The sequence below is a fragment of the Hemiscyllium ocellatum genome, chromosome X (genome assembly GCF_020745735.1).
Source record: "Hemiscyllium ocellatum isolate sHemOce1 chromosome X, sHemOce1.pat.X.cur, whole genome shotgun sequence".
NCBI lineage: Eukaryota > Metazoa > Chordata > Chondrichthyes > Orectolobiformes > Hemiscylliidae > Hemiscyllium > Hemiscyllium ocellatum.
The window spans coordinates 12,926,651-12,941,374 of record NC_083453.1 but is presented as its reverse complement, the minus strand read 5'-3'; the positions used below and the strand labels follow the sequence as shown (position 1 = coordinate 12,941,374).

Sequence of the window (14,724 nt, the reverse complement as noted above, 5' to 3'; positions counted from 1 at the left end):
CTAAATTCATAACAATCCAAGTTCTAATGCCCTTAGTTCTGGCCCTCTATCCTCCCATCATTAAGGCCATCTGCACCATTAAAATCCACGACTGTCCCAGCTCCTCTTAAGACCATACCTTCCCCAACATTGACTCATTAACTTCCACTTTGCCAGATCCAACTCCCCATATGACTGTGAACATACCATCTGCTATCCAATTCTGTGAGACACCTCCCTGTGACTCTCCCTTTCTAGCCATGGCCCAAATGCCTCCGGGCAGGTCAGAAACCGTTATGAGGTCTACTCTTCCTGGAAAGATAGCTCCCCGTCCAATGATCCACCATCCCCTTTGCCATTTGAGATTTGATATGACCCTCCGCCAAAGACAGCCTCATCTCCTTTGCTTTTGGGCTTGAAACTAGCACAGAGACGCAACCAGCCTCCTCTTCTCTCCTTTTGAGGCTTTGACTGTACTTGGAGACATTGTAGTGTAACACAACATTGCCATCATTTTAAAGTTAAAAATGATACAACACTAGGTTATAGTCCAACGGGTTTATTTGGAAGTACTAGCTTTCGGAGCGCTGCTCCTTCACCACCTGAAGGATGAAGCAGCAAGTACTTACCCTGTAATCTAGGAAGAAGTGAAAGGTCACTTATTATACTACTACAGGTATTTGAAGAGATGGTTTTTTTTCAACTGGGTAGAACTTAATTGGGAAAGGGTATTTAAATCCAGCGAATTGTGTTTTTAATAAAATGCTAATGCATGCAGGTAAAGTTCTTGACACCTGCACAGTCAACCCTCCTTTTGAGGTTGACGAACTTACTGCACAACTTGATCCCACCAGTGAGAATCTAAATGTCTGACGCTCATTCGACTAAATTCACCTGCCTGCTATTCTCCTTACCCGCTCTGACTTTCAAACTTCCACCCTAGGTATTGCTTTGCAAGCTGTAAGGTTCCTAATATCAGTCAAACAATAAGCAACGTAGCTGGTAATCAATAATGTTTATGACAAACAATTGGACAGGGTTAAGTGAGGCATTTTATGGATGAAGAGATATTCCAGTTTGGTTGACTGGTTCTAAAGTTCAGAAAATACTATACATTACATGTGCATCTCCTACTTAATAGTATTCTGTTTGAAAAAAAAACACTACACAAATCCTGAACAGGGTATGTGTAAAGGTTTGTAGCTTGGGTGCCAGTTCCAGTAGTTGTAGGTATGTTCACTGAGCTGGGAAGTTGGTTTGCAGATGTTTTGTCCCCTGCCTAGGTGACATCCTCAGTACTGTGGAATCTCCTGTGAAGTACTAATGTACTCTGTCGGTTGAAATTTATTTAGTTTCATTCTCAGTGCTTCTGGTTGCCGGTTCCAGTTGTTTGTTGCCGTGGTCGGTATGTTGGGTCTAGGTCAACATGATTATTGATGGAGTCTGTGGATGAGTGCCAGCCTTCTAGAAATTCTCTGGCTGTTGTGTGTGTGTGTGTGTGTGTATGTACTAGGGACGGCCAGATATATGAACAGATCAATGGGACACCTATAGGCTCACCCATCTCTGGGATCATAGCAGGAGCAGTGATGCAAAGACTAGAACAAACAGCCCTCCCACAAATCCAACCCAAATTCTGAATGAGATATGTGGATAACACTTCTTTGAAATTATTAAAAGAATTGAAATCTGGTGTGCTCTTGATTATCAACGTCATGCTCATGGGTCAAATTTATGAGGAGGAAGTTAACAACCAACTGCATTCCTAGATGTGATGGTAGAAAGAACATGGAATAGTGTACAGAAGGGCCACACACATGGACCAGATCCTGAATTATAACAGCAACCAACCAAACACACACAAGAGAAGCTGCATTAGGACCCTGCTCAAAAGGGCTACAACACACTGCAGCACTCCTGACCTGTGAAGAGAGAAAGAAGAACACCTTTATAAAGTCTTTGCCAAGAGCGATATCCCTTCAACTTCAGCCACAGATGCTTGGCAAACAACGTGACGAGAACATGCCACGATCCAACACACCAACCATGCTCCCTTATATAAAAGATATCTCAGAACTGACAGCCAAACTTCTCCATCCATTTGGATTCATGACAGCCCATAAATTGACAGCCACTGCTCAGACAACAACTCACTAGAACAGAAGACCCTCTTCCCCATCATGTGCAGGACAAATGTGGTGTACAAGATTCCATGCAGAGATGCACAAAACATTATATAGGACAAACAGGCAGACAACTACCGATCCACATTCATGAACACCAACTAACCACTGAACGCCATGACCAACTATCCTTAGCAGCTATGCACACCGATGACAAGGAGCACAAATTTGATTCCATCAATAAACACATTGACCTGGACCCACTACGCCGGTTTCTGAAACAAGCAACTGGAAGCAGCAGAAAAGAAACCAAATAAATTTCAGAAGACATAGTACAGCAAATTCACAGGAGGCTCCACAGCACTGACTATGTCATCTAGACATGGGATGAAACGTCTGCAAATCAACTTCCCAGCTCAGTGAACGTACATGCAACAACTATCTCCAGTTCCCCCTCTCAGAAACTTTTAAGCAATTAAATAATCACCACGTTGAGAGAAGAAGCATAATCTAAACTGTTCTCCTTCTCTCTGAGCACCAGTTCATGCCTCATTGTATTTAACACCTCTAAGATTGTGCTGCTATTTTTAAATAATATGTAACAATATATAAAATCCAACTACAATCCTACCTTAAAGACACTAGGAACTTGAAGCTTAGGTGATGGAATTCCCAGGGCATAGTCAATAAGAACCATGGACAAGATAGTCAGGAAAACTGCAAAATCACTTATCATTGATCGTACCTGCCAGGAAAATTAATGGAACAGTGCCTGTTAGAAAAATAAATGCAAAAGTGTGATGTGCTCATTCACTGAGGACACCAACTATCATTCCTAGCTTTTTGTGAAAGGAAGAATGTACAAAGGAAGGATGCAGAGGGTTGAAGAGTAAATGTAGGCTACAGAATACCTTTGCCAAAATGAAACTGGATCCAAAAGAACAAATATTTTATACTAATAGGTTCAACTCCCCAGATAGGGATCATCTATATTGAACAAAACCTTCTGATACATGTCAGCAGCACCAGCAGGAGCAGATTGCTACATACCCTCATACAGCTGAACATTAAAGCTGGAAAACTAGATCAAAGTTTAAAGCTGTATTTCCTACAAATGCAAACCTGCAAAATATTAGGAAAACATTTTTTTCAAAGAACAAAGCTGGAGAAACAGATTGTACATACCTTTGTTGGAAAATAGTGACTTGTTTTAAATTGTTTGAGGAATCCTGACAGGGCAAATGTAGAAAAGAAAAGTATAACAGACCAGAAGAGGACATCTGGGGTGTACGGCCCATGGTGACCACATGAAGGACCAACAAATTCACCTTGAAATGTCCTACAGTCCTGGATGTGAAAAGCAGCAAACAGATCATATTTTTAAAAATTGCATTGTACTAGCTTTCTGGAGAGCTATGGTAATAGGCTTCTTCAGTGGATAGTATCCTCTGTGTATACCATTCAATCAATCTCTATTATGTCACCATGCAACGGGAAAAAGGACCAAATTGGGACAGCCATCCTTTAAGACATTTTGTCATATGCTCAGACCACTGTCAGAGGTAAACCTGCACAATTGTTACCCATCTCGCTGCTCAACCAGCCAGATATGATGCTGACAAGCAATTGAGTTTAACTCATTTAAAAATATAAAAATATTGATGTTCTAGATAAGCTATGAGCAGAAGTTGGCCATTCAGCCCATCAAGTCCCCTCTGCCATTCAATGAGATTACAGCTGATCTGATGATCTCAACTCCACATTCCTGCCTTTTCCCCACATGCCTTGATTCCTTCACTGATTAATAATCTGTCCATCTCACTCTTAAACATATTTAATGACCCAGCCTCTACAGCCCTCTCAGGTAAAGAATTTCACAGATTCATTATCCTCAGAAAAGAAATTCCTTCTCATCTCCGTCTTAAATGTACATATTCCAAATATATTTGGATTACTTCATAAAGTAATTTCAAAGCTTATTCATTTGGCATTTCATTCAGAGATGCAAAGAAAACAGCCACAGAATAAAACATTATATGTAATGTGCCCTGGATTTCTGGCCCACAGGATTTAGTATAATCTCAAACATTGATTTGTCTGGTCTACTGCTTGCTAACTAGATTGTCTTTGATTCTTACACTGTAGGGGGAAAAATATTGAGCCTGCATAAGCTGTTCTATTCAAGAAATATGATAACTTGAGCTTAGCAAACAGCCATGATCTCTGACTCCTTCCTTCCCTTCCTCAACATCACTGTTTCTATTTCTGGGGATAGGCTGGCCACAAACTCCCACAGTTACCGTGACTGTGCAGCCTCACACCCTGCTTCCTGTAAAGACGCTATTCCATTCTCCCAGTTCCTCCATCTCCAGCGCATCTTTTCTGATGATGCCAACTTTGATAAGGGGGTCTCTGAAATGTCCACCTTCTTCCGCAACCATGGGTTCCTCAGCACTGTAATTGACAAGTCCCTCAGCCTGGTCTGACCCATCTCCCACACTTCGGCCCTCACTCCCTCTTTCCTCCCACAACAGCAATAGAAACCCCTTGTCCTCACTTACCATCCCACCAAGATCCACATTGAGGATCAGTAGCTGCAATTTCTGCTACCTCCAACAGGAGGCCACCACCAGACACACATTCCCCACCCCTCCCTTGTCAGCCTTCTGCAGGAGTTGTTCCCTCTCGGACAACCTGATCCACTCTCCCTTCATCCCCCACAGTACCTTCCCCTTTAATTGCAAAAGGTGTAACACCTGCCCATTTACTTATTCCCTCCTCACTAACCAAGGTCCCAAACACACTTTCCAGGTGAAACAGCACTTTACCTGTACTTCACTCAATCTAGTCTACTGCATTTGTCACTGACTACGTGGTCTCCTCTACATTGGGGAAACAAAGCCCACACTTATGTCTGTCTGCAAAAATGACCCTGAGCTTTCAGTTGCCTACCATTTCAACACACCATGTTTCCTGGCCAACATCTCTGTATCAGGCTTGCTGAGTGCTCCACTGAAACTCAGCACAATCTGGAAGAATAGTGCCTCGTTCTCTGCTTGGGAACCTACAGCCTTCTGGACTAAATATTAAGTTCAACAATTCTAAGGTTTGAGCGCTTTCCTCCTGCTTTCTGCCACCCCCACACACTAGGCCTTGTCATCACATGGGCTGCTACCACACATTACCCAATGTCAGCTAAGTAGTCCTGTCAGCAGCTATTCAATGCCCCAAACTGACCCTTAACTGCTCCTTTGTCTGTCCAACTGTTTTCCATCTCTTTTGGCTCAATCATCACCTATCGTTTACTGTCCCTGCTACCCCACCCTATCTTCTGCAAATAAAAAAGTATTCTTTTCCTTGGTACCACCAGTTCTGAAGAAGGGTCTTTGGATGTGAAATGTTAACTCTGATCTCTTTGCATAATGCTGCCAGACCTGCTGAGATTTTCCAGCAACTTTTGTTTATGTTACACAGATGTTAGTTTGGCTTGAATGTTGGGAGACAATATATTGGGTGAGAACCTAACCCATACTAGAAAGGGGCTTCAAGTAAAAGTCCCACACAAATCCTGAGGCATGTCAGAATGGCAGTGTGTGGTGCTGGAAAAGAACAGCATCCAAGGAACAGGAAAAGCGACGTTTTAAGCGTAAGCTTTTCATCAAGAGTGAGTGGGGGGGGGGGAGGCTAAGGGGGCTGAGAGATAAATGGGAGGGGGGATGGGGCTGGGGGGGGAAGGTAGCTGGGAAGGCAGGTGGATGAAGGTGGGAGGTAAAGGTGATAGGTTGGAGAGGAGGGTGGAGTGGATAGATGGGAAGGAAGATGGACAGGTAGGACAGTTGAAGAAGGCGGTGCTTAGTTGGAAGATTGAATCTGGGATAAGGTGGGGGGAGGGGAATTGAGGAAAGGGGTTGGGGGGTCCCAAGGCAGAAGATGAGGCGTTCTTCCTTCAGGTGTCGGGTGGCTAGAGTTTGACGGTGGAGAATGCCCAAGACTTGCATGTCCTTGGCGGAATGGGGGTGGGGGGAGTTCAAATGTTTGGCCACAGAGTGGTGGGTTTGCTAGTGTGTGTCTCAGATATTCTCTGAAACATTCCGCAAGTTGGTGTCCTGTATCCCCTATGTAGAGGAGACCACATCGAGAGCTACAGACGCAGTAGATGACATGTGTGGAAGTGCAGGTAAATCTCTGGATGTGGAAGGATCCTTTGGGGCCTTGGATGGAGGTGAGGGAGGAGGTGTGGTTGGAGGTTTTGCATTTCTTGCGATGGCAGGGGAAGGTGCCAGAGTGGAGGGTGGGTTGGTGGGGGTCGTGGACCTAACAAGGGAGTCACGGAGGGAATGGTCTCTCTGAAATGCAGGTAAGGAAATATATCTCTGGTGGTTGGGTCTGTTTTGTAGGTGACAGAAATGGTGGAGAATGATGCATTGTATCCAGAGGCTGGTGGGGTGGAAGGTGAGGATCGGAGGGTTCTGTTCTTGTTGCAATTGGAGAGGTGGGGTTCAAGGGCAGAGGTGCAGGGAGTGGAGGAGTTATACGGGAGGGCATTGGCGACCATGTGGGAGGGGAAATTGCTGTCTTTGAAGAAGAAGAACATAGAAGGAATGTTCTATGGTGGAATCGGCCCTCCTGGGAGCAGATGTAATGGAGGCAGAGGAATTGGGAATAAGAGAGTGTTTTTGCAGGGGGCAGGGTGGGAGGAGGTGTTGTCCAGGTACCTGTGGGAGTCGGTGGGTTTGTAGTAATATCCGTGTTGAGTCGGTCACCAGAACTGGAGATGAAGAGGTCCAGGAAGGGGAGGGAGATGTCACAGATGGTTCAGGTGAACCTGAGGCCAGGGTGGAAGGTGGTTGTGAAGTTGATGAACTGTTCAACCTCCTCATGGGAGCACGAGGTGGTGCCAATACAGTTATTGATGTAGCGGAGGAAAAGGTGGGAAATGGTGCCGGTGTAGCTGCGGAAGATGGACTGGGGTGGGGCTGGATCTGGGAGTGGGGGCAGAGACTGTATCTGGAGTGGGTGTGGTTCTAGGATCATGGGTGATGTCACCAATGGAAGTGACTCTCACCATAGGGGTCAGGGGCAGAAGCGGTGCCTTCAGTGGCATCCACGGGGGAGGAAGTTACGTAACACGTGACGTTCGCAATATCGTTGGCAGTGTTCTGGTGAGTGATGTCGGTGGTGGCGGAATGGCAAATCAAATATAATTAATCTACATTAAAGTATCCTAACTATAAGCCAAAATCATTATGAAACAAAGATTTTTCAGGGAGGAAATGAAATTAAATCTTCAAAAGATTTGAACAATGGTACATAAACTTGTAATGAATAAATTAAACTGTAAATTTCAATATAACGTGCATGAAATACCAACAGGTGGAAACCCGGAATAAACAAAACAGTGAGAATCAATCGAACAAAAGTTAAAATTGGTGAGGATACACAAAATACATTTTGCTTCATTATTTGCAAGAGCGATTGATATTTCAAAAGAGAAATCCTGAATTGATTAAAGAAGTGAGATAAAATAAATATGAAAGGAAATCAAAAGATAAATGAATTGAGCTAAAGCACAACAAAATGCTAGGACCTAATGGAATCCTGAAGTAAAGTAGAAAGAAATAAGAGACCGGAGAATGTATAATTGTGGGTTTTATTGCAGGCCAGAGTACTTGAAGACGTGGTCAACCTAATACCCAGTTCAAGAGTAGCAAGTCCAAGCTAACCCAGGTAATTACCATACAATCTTAAAAAAACAAAACTTTTCTTTTTCTCTTTTTCTTGTATGTTTGCTCTGAAAAGGACAGCCTGGTATATTTTCTGAAGGGTTCTTGTTCAGTGCCAATCTGTATCAACATTTTAGTCTCCTGGGAAACCTGATAAGAAAGCACAATAACCTGGTCAGGTTGGATTAGTTCACACTTGACACCCTGTCTGTCTAATCTAACTGGTTCCTATAGAAAGGCTGCAAGAGGACTCTTGTGGTACGGTCGCAGTGTCCTGACCTCTGACCCAGGAGGCCTGGGTTCAAGTTTCATCTGCTCCAGAGGTGTGCAATAACATCTCTGTTCCAAACTTAGTACACATGAAGCAAAGGAAAAAAAATGGTTGCAATGGCAGAGATCTTGAGGCTTATTCAGCTCATAACTTCCCCAAAGTTATTGCAGCAATGTATGGAGGATGCTGAATGAAGAAGTAAAGTTATGTTTTCTGATTTCATTTACAAATTCAACTCAACAAAACACTTTGCACAATTATTCATCGTAGTATTCTGTACAATTTGCATATTTTAGTTTAATTAGTTTTTACAAATATTTTTACATTATCCAAACTCGCTACTACTCAGATTTCATTAAAATGCTTCAAAAGAATACATTTCCTTCCTGTTAATATTGCTTGCACAGATATCAGAACATGTAGCGTATGAACACAGTCCTCTGGAGACTTCATTACCAACACAAATGCAAAGCGAGTATTTCCTCTAATTAATCATCTGCTAATAATATTACAGCAATGTAGGAGCAAATTACTGCAGATGCAGATGAAGTCATCTAGGCTCAAAATGTTAGCTGCTCTCTCTTCATGGATGCTGTCTGACCTGCTGTGATCTCCAGCATTTGTTGTTTTCAATATTACAGCAATGCCCAGTGTGAAAACCTATTTGACAATATGAATCTGGACCCTTGTGCTTCTTATAAGAAGTTTATTATTTTTCCACTGCAGTTGGCCTAATTAATAGACTGTCCACAACCCTCTATTAGCCGTAATTCTGAGTCAGATTCATTTCCCAAATAAATAACTAATTGAAAAATCAATTTTTAAAAATACTTACACTGACAGTTAGATTTGCCCAAGGAACTGATGATTTTGTAATATTGTGCTTTTCCCAGTACGCTAGAGTTCTGTTGTCAGGATTACGAGGCTCTGTACATATACAGCTAAGGGGAATAGAAACAGAAAATTAAGTTCAATTTATATTGAAATTAGATGAGCATGTTCATTTTGAACCAATATTTTCTAATGTATTACCACAGAAGTAATTAAAATGCATTTTACCTGATAAGTGCTTTTGTTATTTTAAACAAATGTAGTTGATCTACATACTTCAAATAGTTGTAAATTATTTTCCTTAATTACGTCCCTTTGACTGTGACTCTCTTCCTCATTTTTGCACAAACTGCTCAGACAGAATGGCAAAAAGAACATTGTCAGATATAATGTGTATTACCTTATCGCCCATGATCAGCATGTTTTGTTCTGAAATTGATGCATGTTTTCAGTCCGTCTGAGTGTATCCTGATTAAATAAGTCCTGGAGCAAGCTTTTTAGAGTTTAAAAACAAAGTTATTTATTCCCTCACACCCGGATTTACAATGCAACGTCTCACGCATTTGTTCTCCTGCACATACATAAAGATAGCACACTTTTACAATTCATGTTTTACTCAGGCTCTGATTTACAATCTCCAATCTCTCTCATGCCAACGTGTAGTTTCAGTGCTTTGAAGTTGAAGCAAGGATCTTGTAAAGCAATGGATTCTCTCCAGGCCGAGGTTTCTTGCAGTTGAATTTCTCAGGAGGTTGGTTCTCAGATGAAATTTGATTGGACCAGGTTCAGGGTGAGAGTCCTTCTTAACTGGCATTTCCCACTTCCAAGGTCTTACTGTTAACTACCTCACTCACTTTAATGCCTTGTAGCTACTTCAACAGATGTCTGGTGAGCTGTCTGTAAATGGCTTCAGTTCATTTTAGAAGTAGATAACAAGTCTCCCTCATTGTTTGCCTTCTTACAATTTAAAAGCCCTTTTCTAACTAAGGGAGTGGTGGTTATGTTGATTACATATTCTGTCTTGTGGGTCAACACTCCTTGGGATTCAAGTTCAGAAGTCACATGACACCAGGTTATAGTCCAACATGTTTATTTGAAGTAACAAGCTTTTGGAGTGCTGCTCCTCTATCAGGTTATGCTCCAGAACTATTACTCCATCCTCATTCTGTTTCCTTTGGGATGAGTTTTTCTCCAATCTGCGCCATGTCTTTTGGCACACAACTGGTAGTCAGCTTCTGCTGCACTGCATTATGGCACCCAACTAGGTGAGACATCTTTGTCACTCTTTGTCTGCTGGTTTGAGAACTTTTGAATCCTGAAAACAGTAGCTGTCTATTAACCAGATTTCTGACTTAGCTCTTAATTCATCATAAATTCTGAGTACCTTCGTTTGGCCTGGCCTCTTTAAATTGTATTAGCTTGATTATACTCGTTTAGCTTTTACAGGTTCTATTTTCTTTTCACCTCTATATAGGTTCTCTTGACTGCTGTAAAGTCCTTTGGCTTTTATTTTTTTCTCTCTGATCCTGAATAACACTATCGCTCTGTAAGATGTTATAGACTTTCTCAGCTCCTTGTAACTGAGCATTCCCTACAATGAGGAGACAGTGAGGTCTGCAGATGCTGGAGATCAGAGTTGAGTGTGTGTTGCTGGAAAAGCACAGCAGGTCAGGCAGCACCCGAGGAACAGGAAAATCGACATTTCTGGCTGGAGCCCTTCATCAGGAATCCCTACAATGGATCTGCTCTTTCCATGGGTAAGCTCAGAAAATCCTGACCATTACGACACCAATGACCAACTTATTTTACAAGTGAATTTTTTACTTAGGGAACACTTAAACCTTCCTCCATAAGGTCAGGAGTGGGGATGTGCAACCATCAGTGAATAATGTTCAGCACCATTCACTCCTCCTCAGATACTGAAGCTGTCTATTTCCAAATTCAGCATGACTTGGACAAATATTCAGCTTGGGTTGAAAAGTGGCAAGTAACATTTGTGGCACATAAATGTCAGGTAACGACCATCTCCAACAAGAGAGAATCTAATCCGTGCCCCTTGACATTACCGTTGGTATATCCTCCACTATCAACATCTTGGAGTTTGTCTATGTGAATTTTAAGGTTGTACATAAAGGCGGTTTTTGAACACCCCTATTTGTACTAATGCTCTTAACCCTTCATTCATGGATGCAGTCATTTTAAGGGTGTGCACCCACCTGTCAAATGCTCACTATTTAGTTCTCTTGAATTTGAGGAGTGTCTGAGTGGGATTTGTTTCAGAATTGTTGGCAACACAAGTTCATAGACACTTAGGATCGCAGCCTTCATCTGTTCCTAACTAGCAGAACTCTCGGCAGGTAACATAATATAAATCTCATGTGCATTTCCTACTCGCAGAGCATGTATCTGAAGTGTCCAAGGTTCTGCTGGTCATTTTAACTGACTAGACAGTTTCGCAAAGGCCGTGAAGAAGATTTCCACATCCGCTTCAAACTTGGGGACGAATCAGGAAAATGTTAGGAAATTTAAAGTTCTTTTTGGGCTAAGGTGATTTAAATTACCACTGGGTAAAGTCAAGTCAAGCTGCCCCAATCTGTCTCAGTTCCCTTCTCTGCCTGTAATTCTTCCTCAAGTTGGAAAGTATGTTCCTCCACTCCCTTTCTCTCCTGGAATTCTCTTTCTCTTTGATCTCCCCTTTCCTCTCTTGTTCTTTTGCCTGAAACTCGAGACTCTATGCTGCCAGGCAAATTTGAGTTACTTCATCGGTTTCAGATTTTGTATGCTCCACAAAATCAAATTCATGGTGAGGCCAAGATGCTCAGCTAGCTTTTTTTTTAGTATCTTGAGGGCTTCTGTGCTTTATTGTGTACATTTAGTTCTACCTGCTTAGTTATAGCCTTCAGCTGTTCTATGTTAATGCTATGCTAATTTTAGTCAATTAATTGTTCATGTTGCACAAATGCTTTTATATTGTACCTTCTTTGGTTAAAAGCCACAAAGATTACTGCTGTAATCTTTTTTTGTTTTTGATTCAAACCTTTGGCTATCTCACTTTTCCCTGCTACTTCCAACTTTCTCTTAAAGTCAGAGTTGGCTCATTTATAATGAATTTATTACAGCCTACAAGTCTGTCATGGACTGAATGTATGTGCTCCATTACTGCCTATGTTTTGTGATCCAGTCTGCATCTCTGCTTACTGGGTATTGCCACCAATTACTAGGGCTGCTGGAAAATACTTGCAGCCATATTGATGGCTTCTGGGTAGAACTGCCTATGTTTTGTCAGGAAGAGGTGTGTGTGTGTGCGTACCCTATGAAATAATTCCAATAGTGAGCTTTGAGTTTAAAAATGAACCGGGTTTTTATTCTCACACACTTGCCCGGGATTTAAATAGCAAACACACATCGCATTAAGTGTGAGTTTCCTGTCTAACAGAACTATAGCTTCTTGGATAGTTTTACTGCTCTTAAGTCAAAATGAAGGTCTTGTGAAGCAAGTTTCTTGTAATTGACCTTTTGGAGATTGGTTCTCAGAGTAATTTTAACCGAAACAAGTTAGAGGAGTCCTCAATTCTATGTGCATCTCTGCTTACTGGGTATTGCTACTAATTACCAGGGCTGCTGGAAAATACTTGCAGCTACATTGATGGCTTTTCAGGTGGAACTGTCTGCAAACATCTTCCAGCTAATTTTAAAAGTAGACAGCATCATGACTCACTCATGTGATTTCTTTCTTTTTCAGAAAATGACTGAAATTTTGAGTAGTACTTGAGTAAATTACATATCCCATAGAACACAGAACATTACAGTGCAGTACAGGACCCTCAGCCCTCGATGTTGTGCTGCCCTGTGAAACCAATCTGAAGCCCATCTCACCTAAACTATTCCATTCTCGTCCATATGTCTATCCAATAATTATTTAAATGCCCTTAAAGTTGGCGAGTCTACGACTGTTGCAGGCAGTGCGTTCCACACCCCTACTACTCCCTGAGTAAAGAACCTACCTCTGACATCTGTCCTATATCTATCACCCCTCAATTTAAAGCTATGCCCCCTCATGCTAGCCATCACCATCCTCGGAAAAAGGCTCTCACTGTCCACCCAATCTAGCCGTCTGATTATCTTATATGTCGCAATTAAGTCACCTCTCCAGCTTCTTCTCTCTGATGAAAACAGCCTCAGTTCCCTCAGCCTTTCCTTAGAAGACCTTCCTTCCATACCAGGCAACATCCAAATAAATTTCCTCTGAACACTTTCCAAAGCTTCCACATCCTTCCTATAATGCGATGACCACAACTGTATGCAGTACTCCAAGTGCGGTCACACCAGAGTTTTGTACAGCTGTAGCATGACCTTATGGTTCCAAAACTCAATCCCTCCACCACTAAAAGCTAACATACTTCTTAACAACTCTATCAACCTGGGTGACAACTTCCAAGGATCTATGCACCTGGACACCGAGATCCCTCTGCTCATCTACACTACCAAGAATTTTACCATCAGCCCAGTACTCTGCATTCCTGTTACTCTTTCCAAAGTGAATCACCTCACACTTTTCCGCATTAAACTCCTTTTGCCACCTCTCAGCCCATTTATGTCCTTCTGTTACCTGCAACCTCCGGTACTATCCACAACTCCACCGACCTTAGTGTTATCCGCAAAGTTACTAAGCCATTCTTCTACACCCACATCTAGGTCATTTATAAAAATGTCAAACAGCAGTGGTCCCAAAACAAATCCTTGTGGTACACCACTAGTAGCTGAACACCAGGATGAACCTTTCCCATCAACTCCACCTTCTGTCGTCTTTCAGCTAGTCAATTTCTGATCCAAACTGCTAAATCAACTTCAAACCCATGCCACCGTATTTTGTGCAATAGCCTACCATGAGGAACCTTATCAAATACCTTACTGAAATCCATATAAACCACATCAACTGCTTTACCCTCATCCACTTGTTTGGTCACCTTCTCAAAGAACTCAATAAGGTTTGAGAGGCACAACCCACCCTTCACAAAACCATGTTGACTATCAACTTATCAACTTATTCCTTTCTCGATGATTCTAAATCCTATCTCTTATAACCCTCTCCAACACTTTACCCACAACCGAAGTAAGGCTCACAGGTCTATAATTAACAGGGTTGTCTCTACTCCCCTTCTTGAACATTTGCTATCCTCCAGTCTTCTGGTACTATTCCTGTCGACAATGGCGACATAAAGATCAAAGCCAAAGGCTCAGCAATCTCCTCCCTTGCTTCCCAGACAATCCAAGGACAAATTCCATCTGGCCCAGGGGACCTGCCTGTTTTTACACTTTCCAGAATTGCCAACACCTCCTCGTTTTGAACCTCAATCCCATCTAGTATAGTATCCTGTATCTCCGTATTCTCCTCAACCACATTGTCTTTTTCTAATGTGAATACTGACGAAAAGTATTGATTTAGTGCTTCCACTATTTCCTCTGATTCCACGCACAACTTCCCACCAGTATCCTTGATTGGCCCTAATCTTACTCCAGTCATTCTTTTATTCCTGATATACCTTTAGAAAGCCTTAGGGTTCTTCTTGATCCTATCTGCCAACAGCTTCTCATATCCCCTCCTGGCTCTTCTTAGGTCTCTCTTTAGGTCCTTCCTGGCCAACTTTTAACTCTCGAGCACCCTAACTGAGCCATCACTTCTCATCCTAACATAAGCCGCCTCCTTCCTCTTGACAAGAGATTCAACTTCCTTAGTAAACCACAGCTCCCGCACTCAACAACTTCCTCCCTGCCTGACCAGTACCAGTAGCTGTTC

At 42.2% G+C, this 14,724-nt stretch overlaps 1 protein-coding gene across 1 annotated transcript in view; it reads right to left on the bottom strand.

Moving 5' to 3' along the window:
• The window catches only part of LOC132805749 (electroneutral sodium bicarbonate exchanger 1-like), a 341,616-nt gene that overhangs the window by 75,354 nt on the left and 251,538 nt on the right, over nucleotides 1-14,724 (bottom strand). Inside the window, exons 14-16 of the mRNA XM_060820976.1 lie at nucleotides 8,932-9,037; nucleotides 3,288-3,449; nucleotides 2,734-2,847 (exon numbers count right to left, since the gene is read on the bottom strand). Of these exons, the coding sequence (XP_060676959.1) occupies nucleotides 2,734-2,847; nucleotides 3,288-3,449; nucleotides 8,932-9,037 (382 nt within the window). The remainder of the gene's footprint in view (nucleotides 1-2,733; nucleotides 2,848-3,287; nucleotides 3,450-8,931; nucleotides 9,038-14,724) is intronic.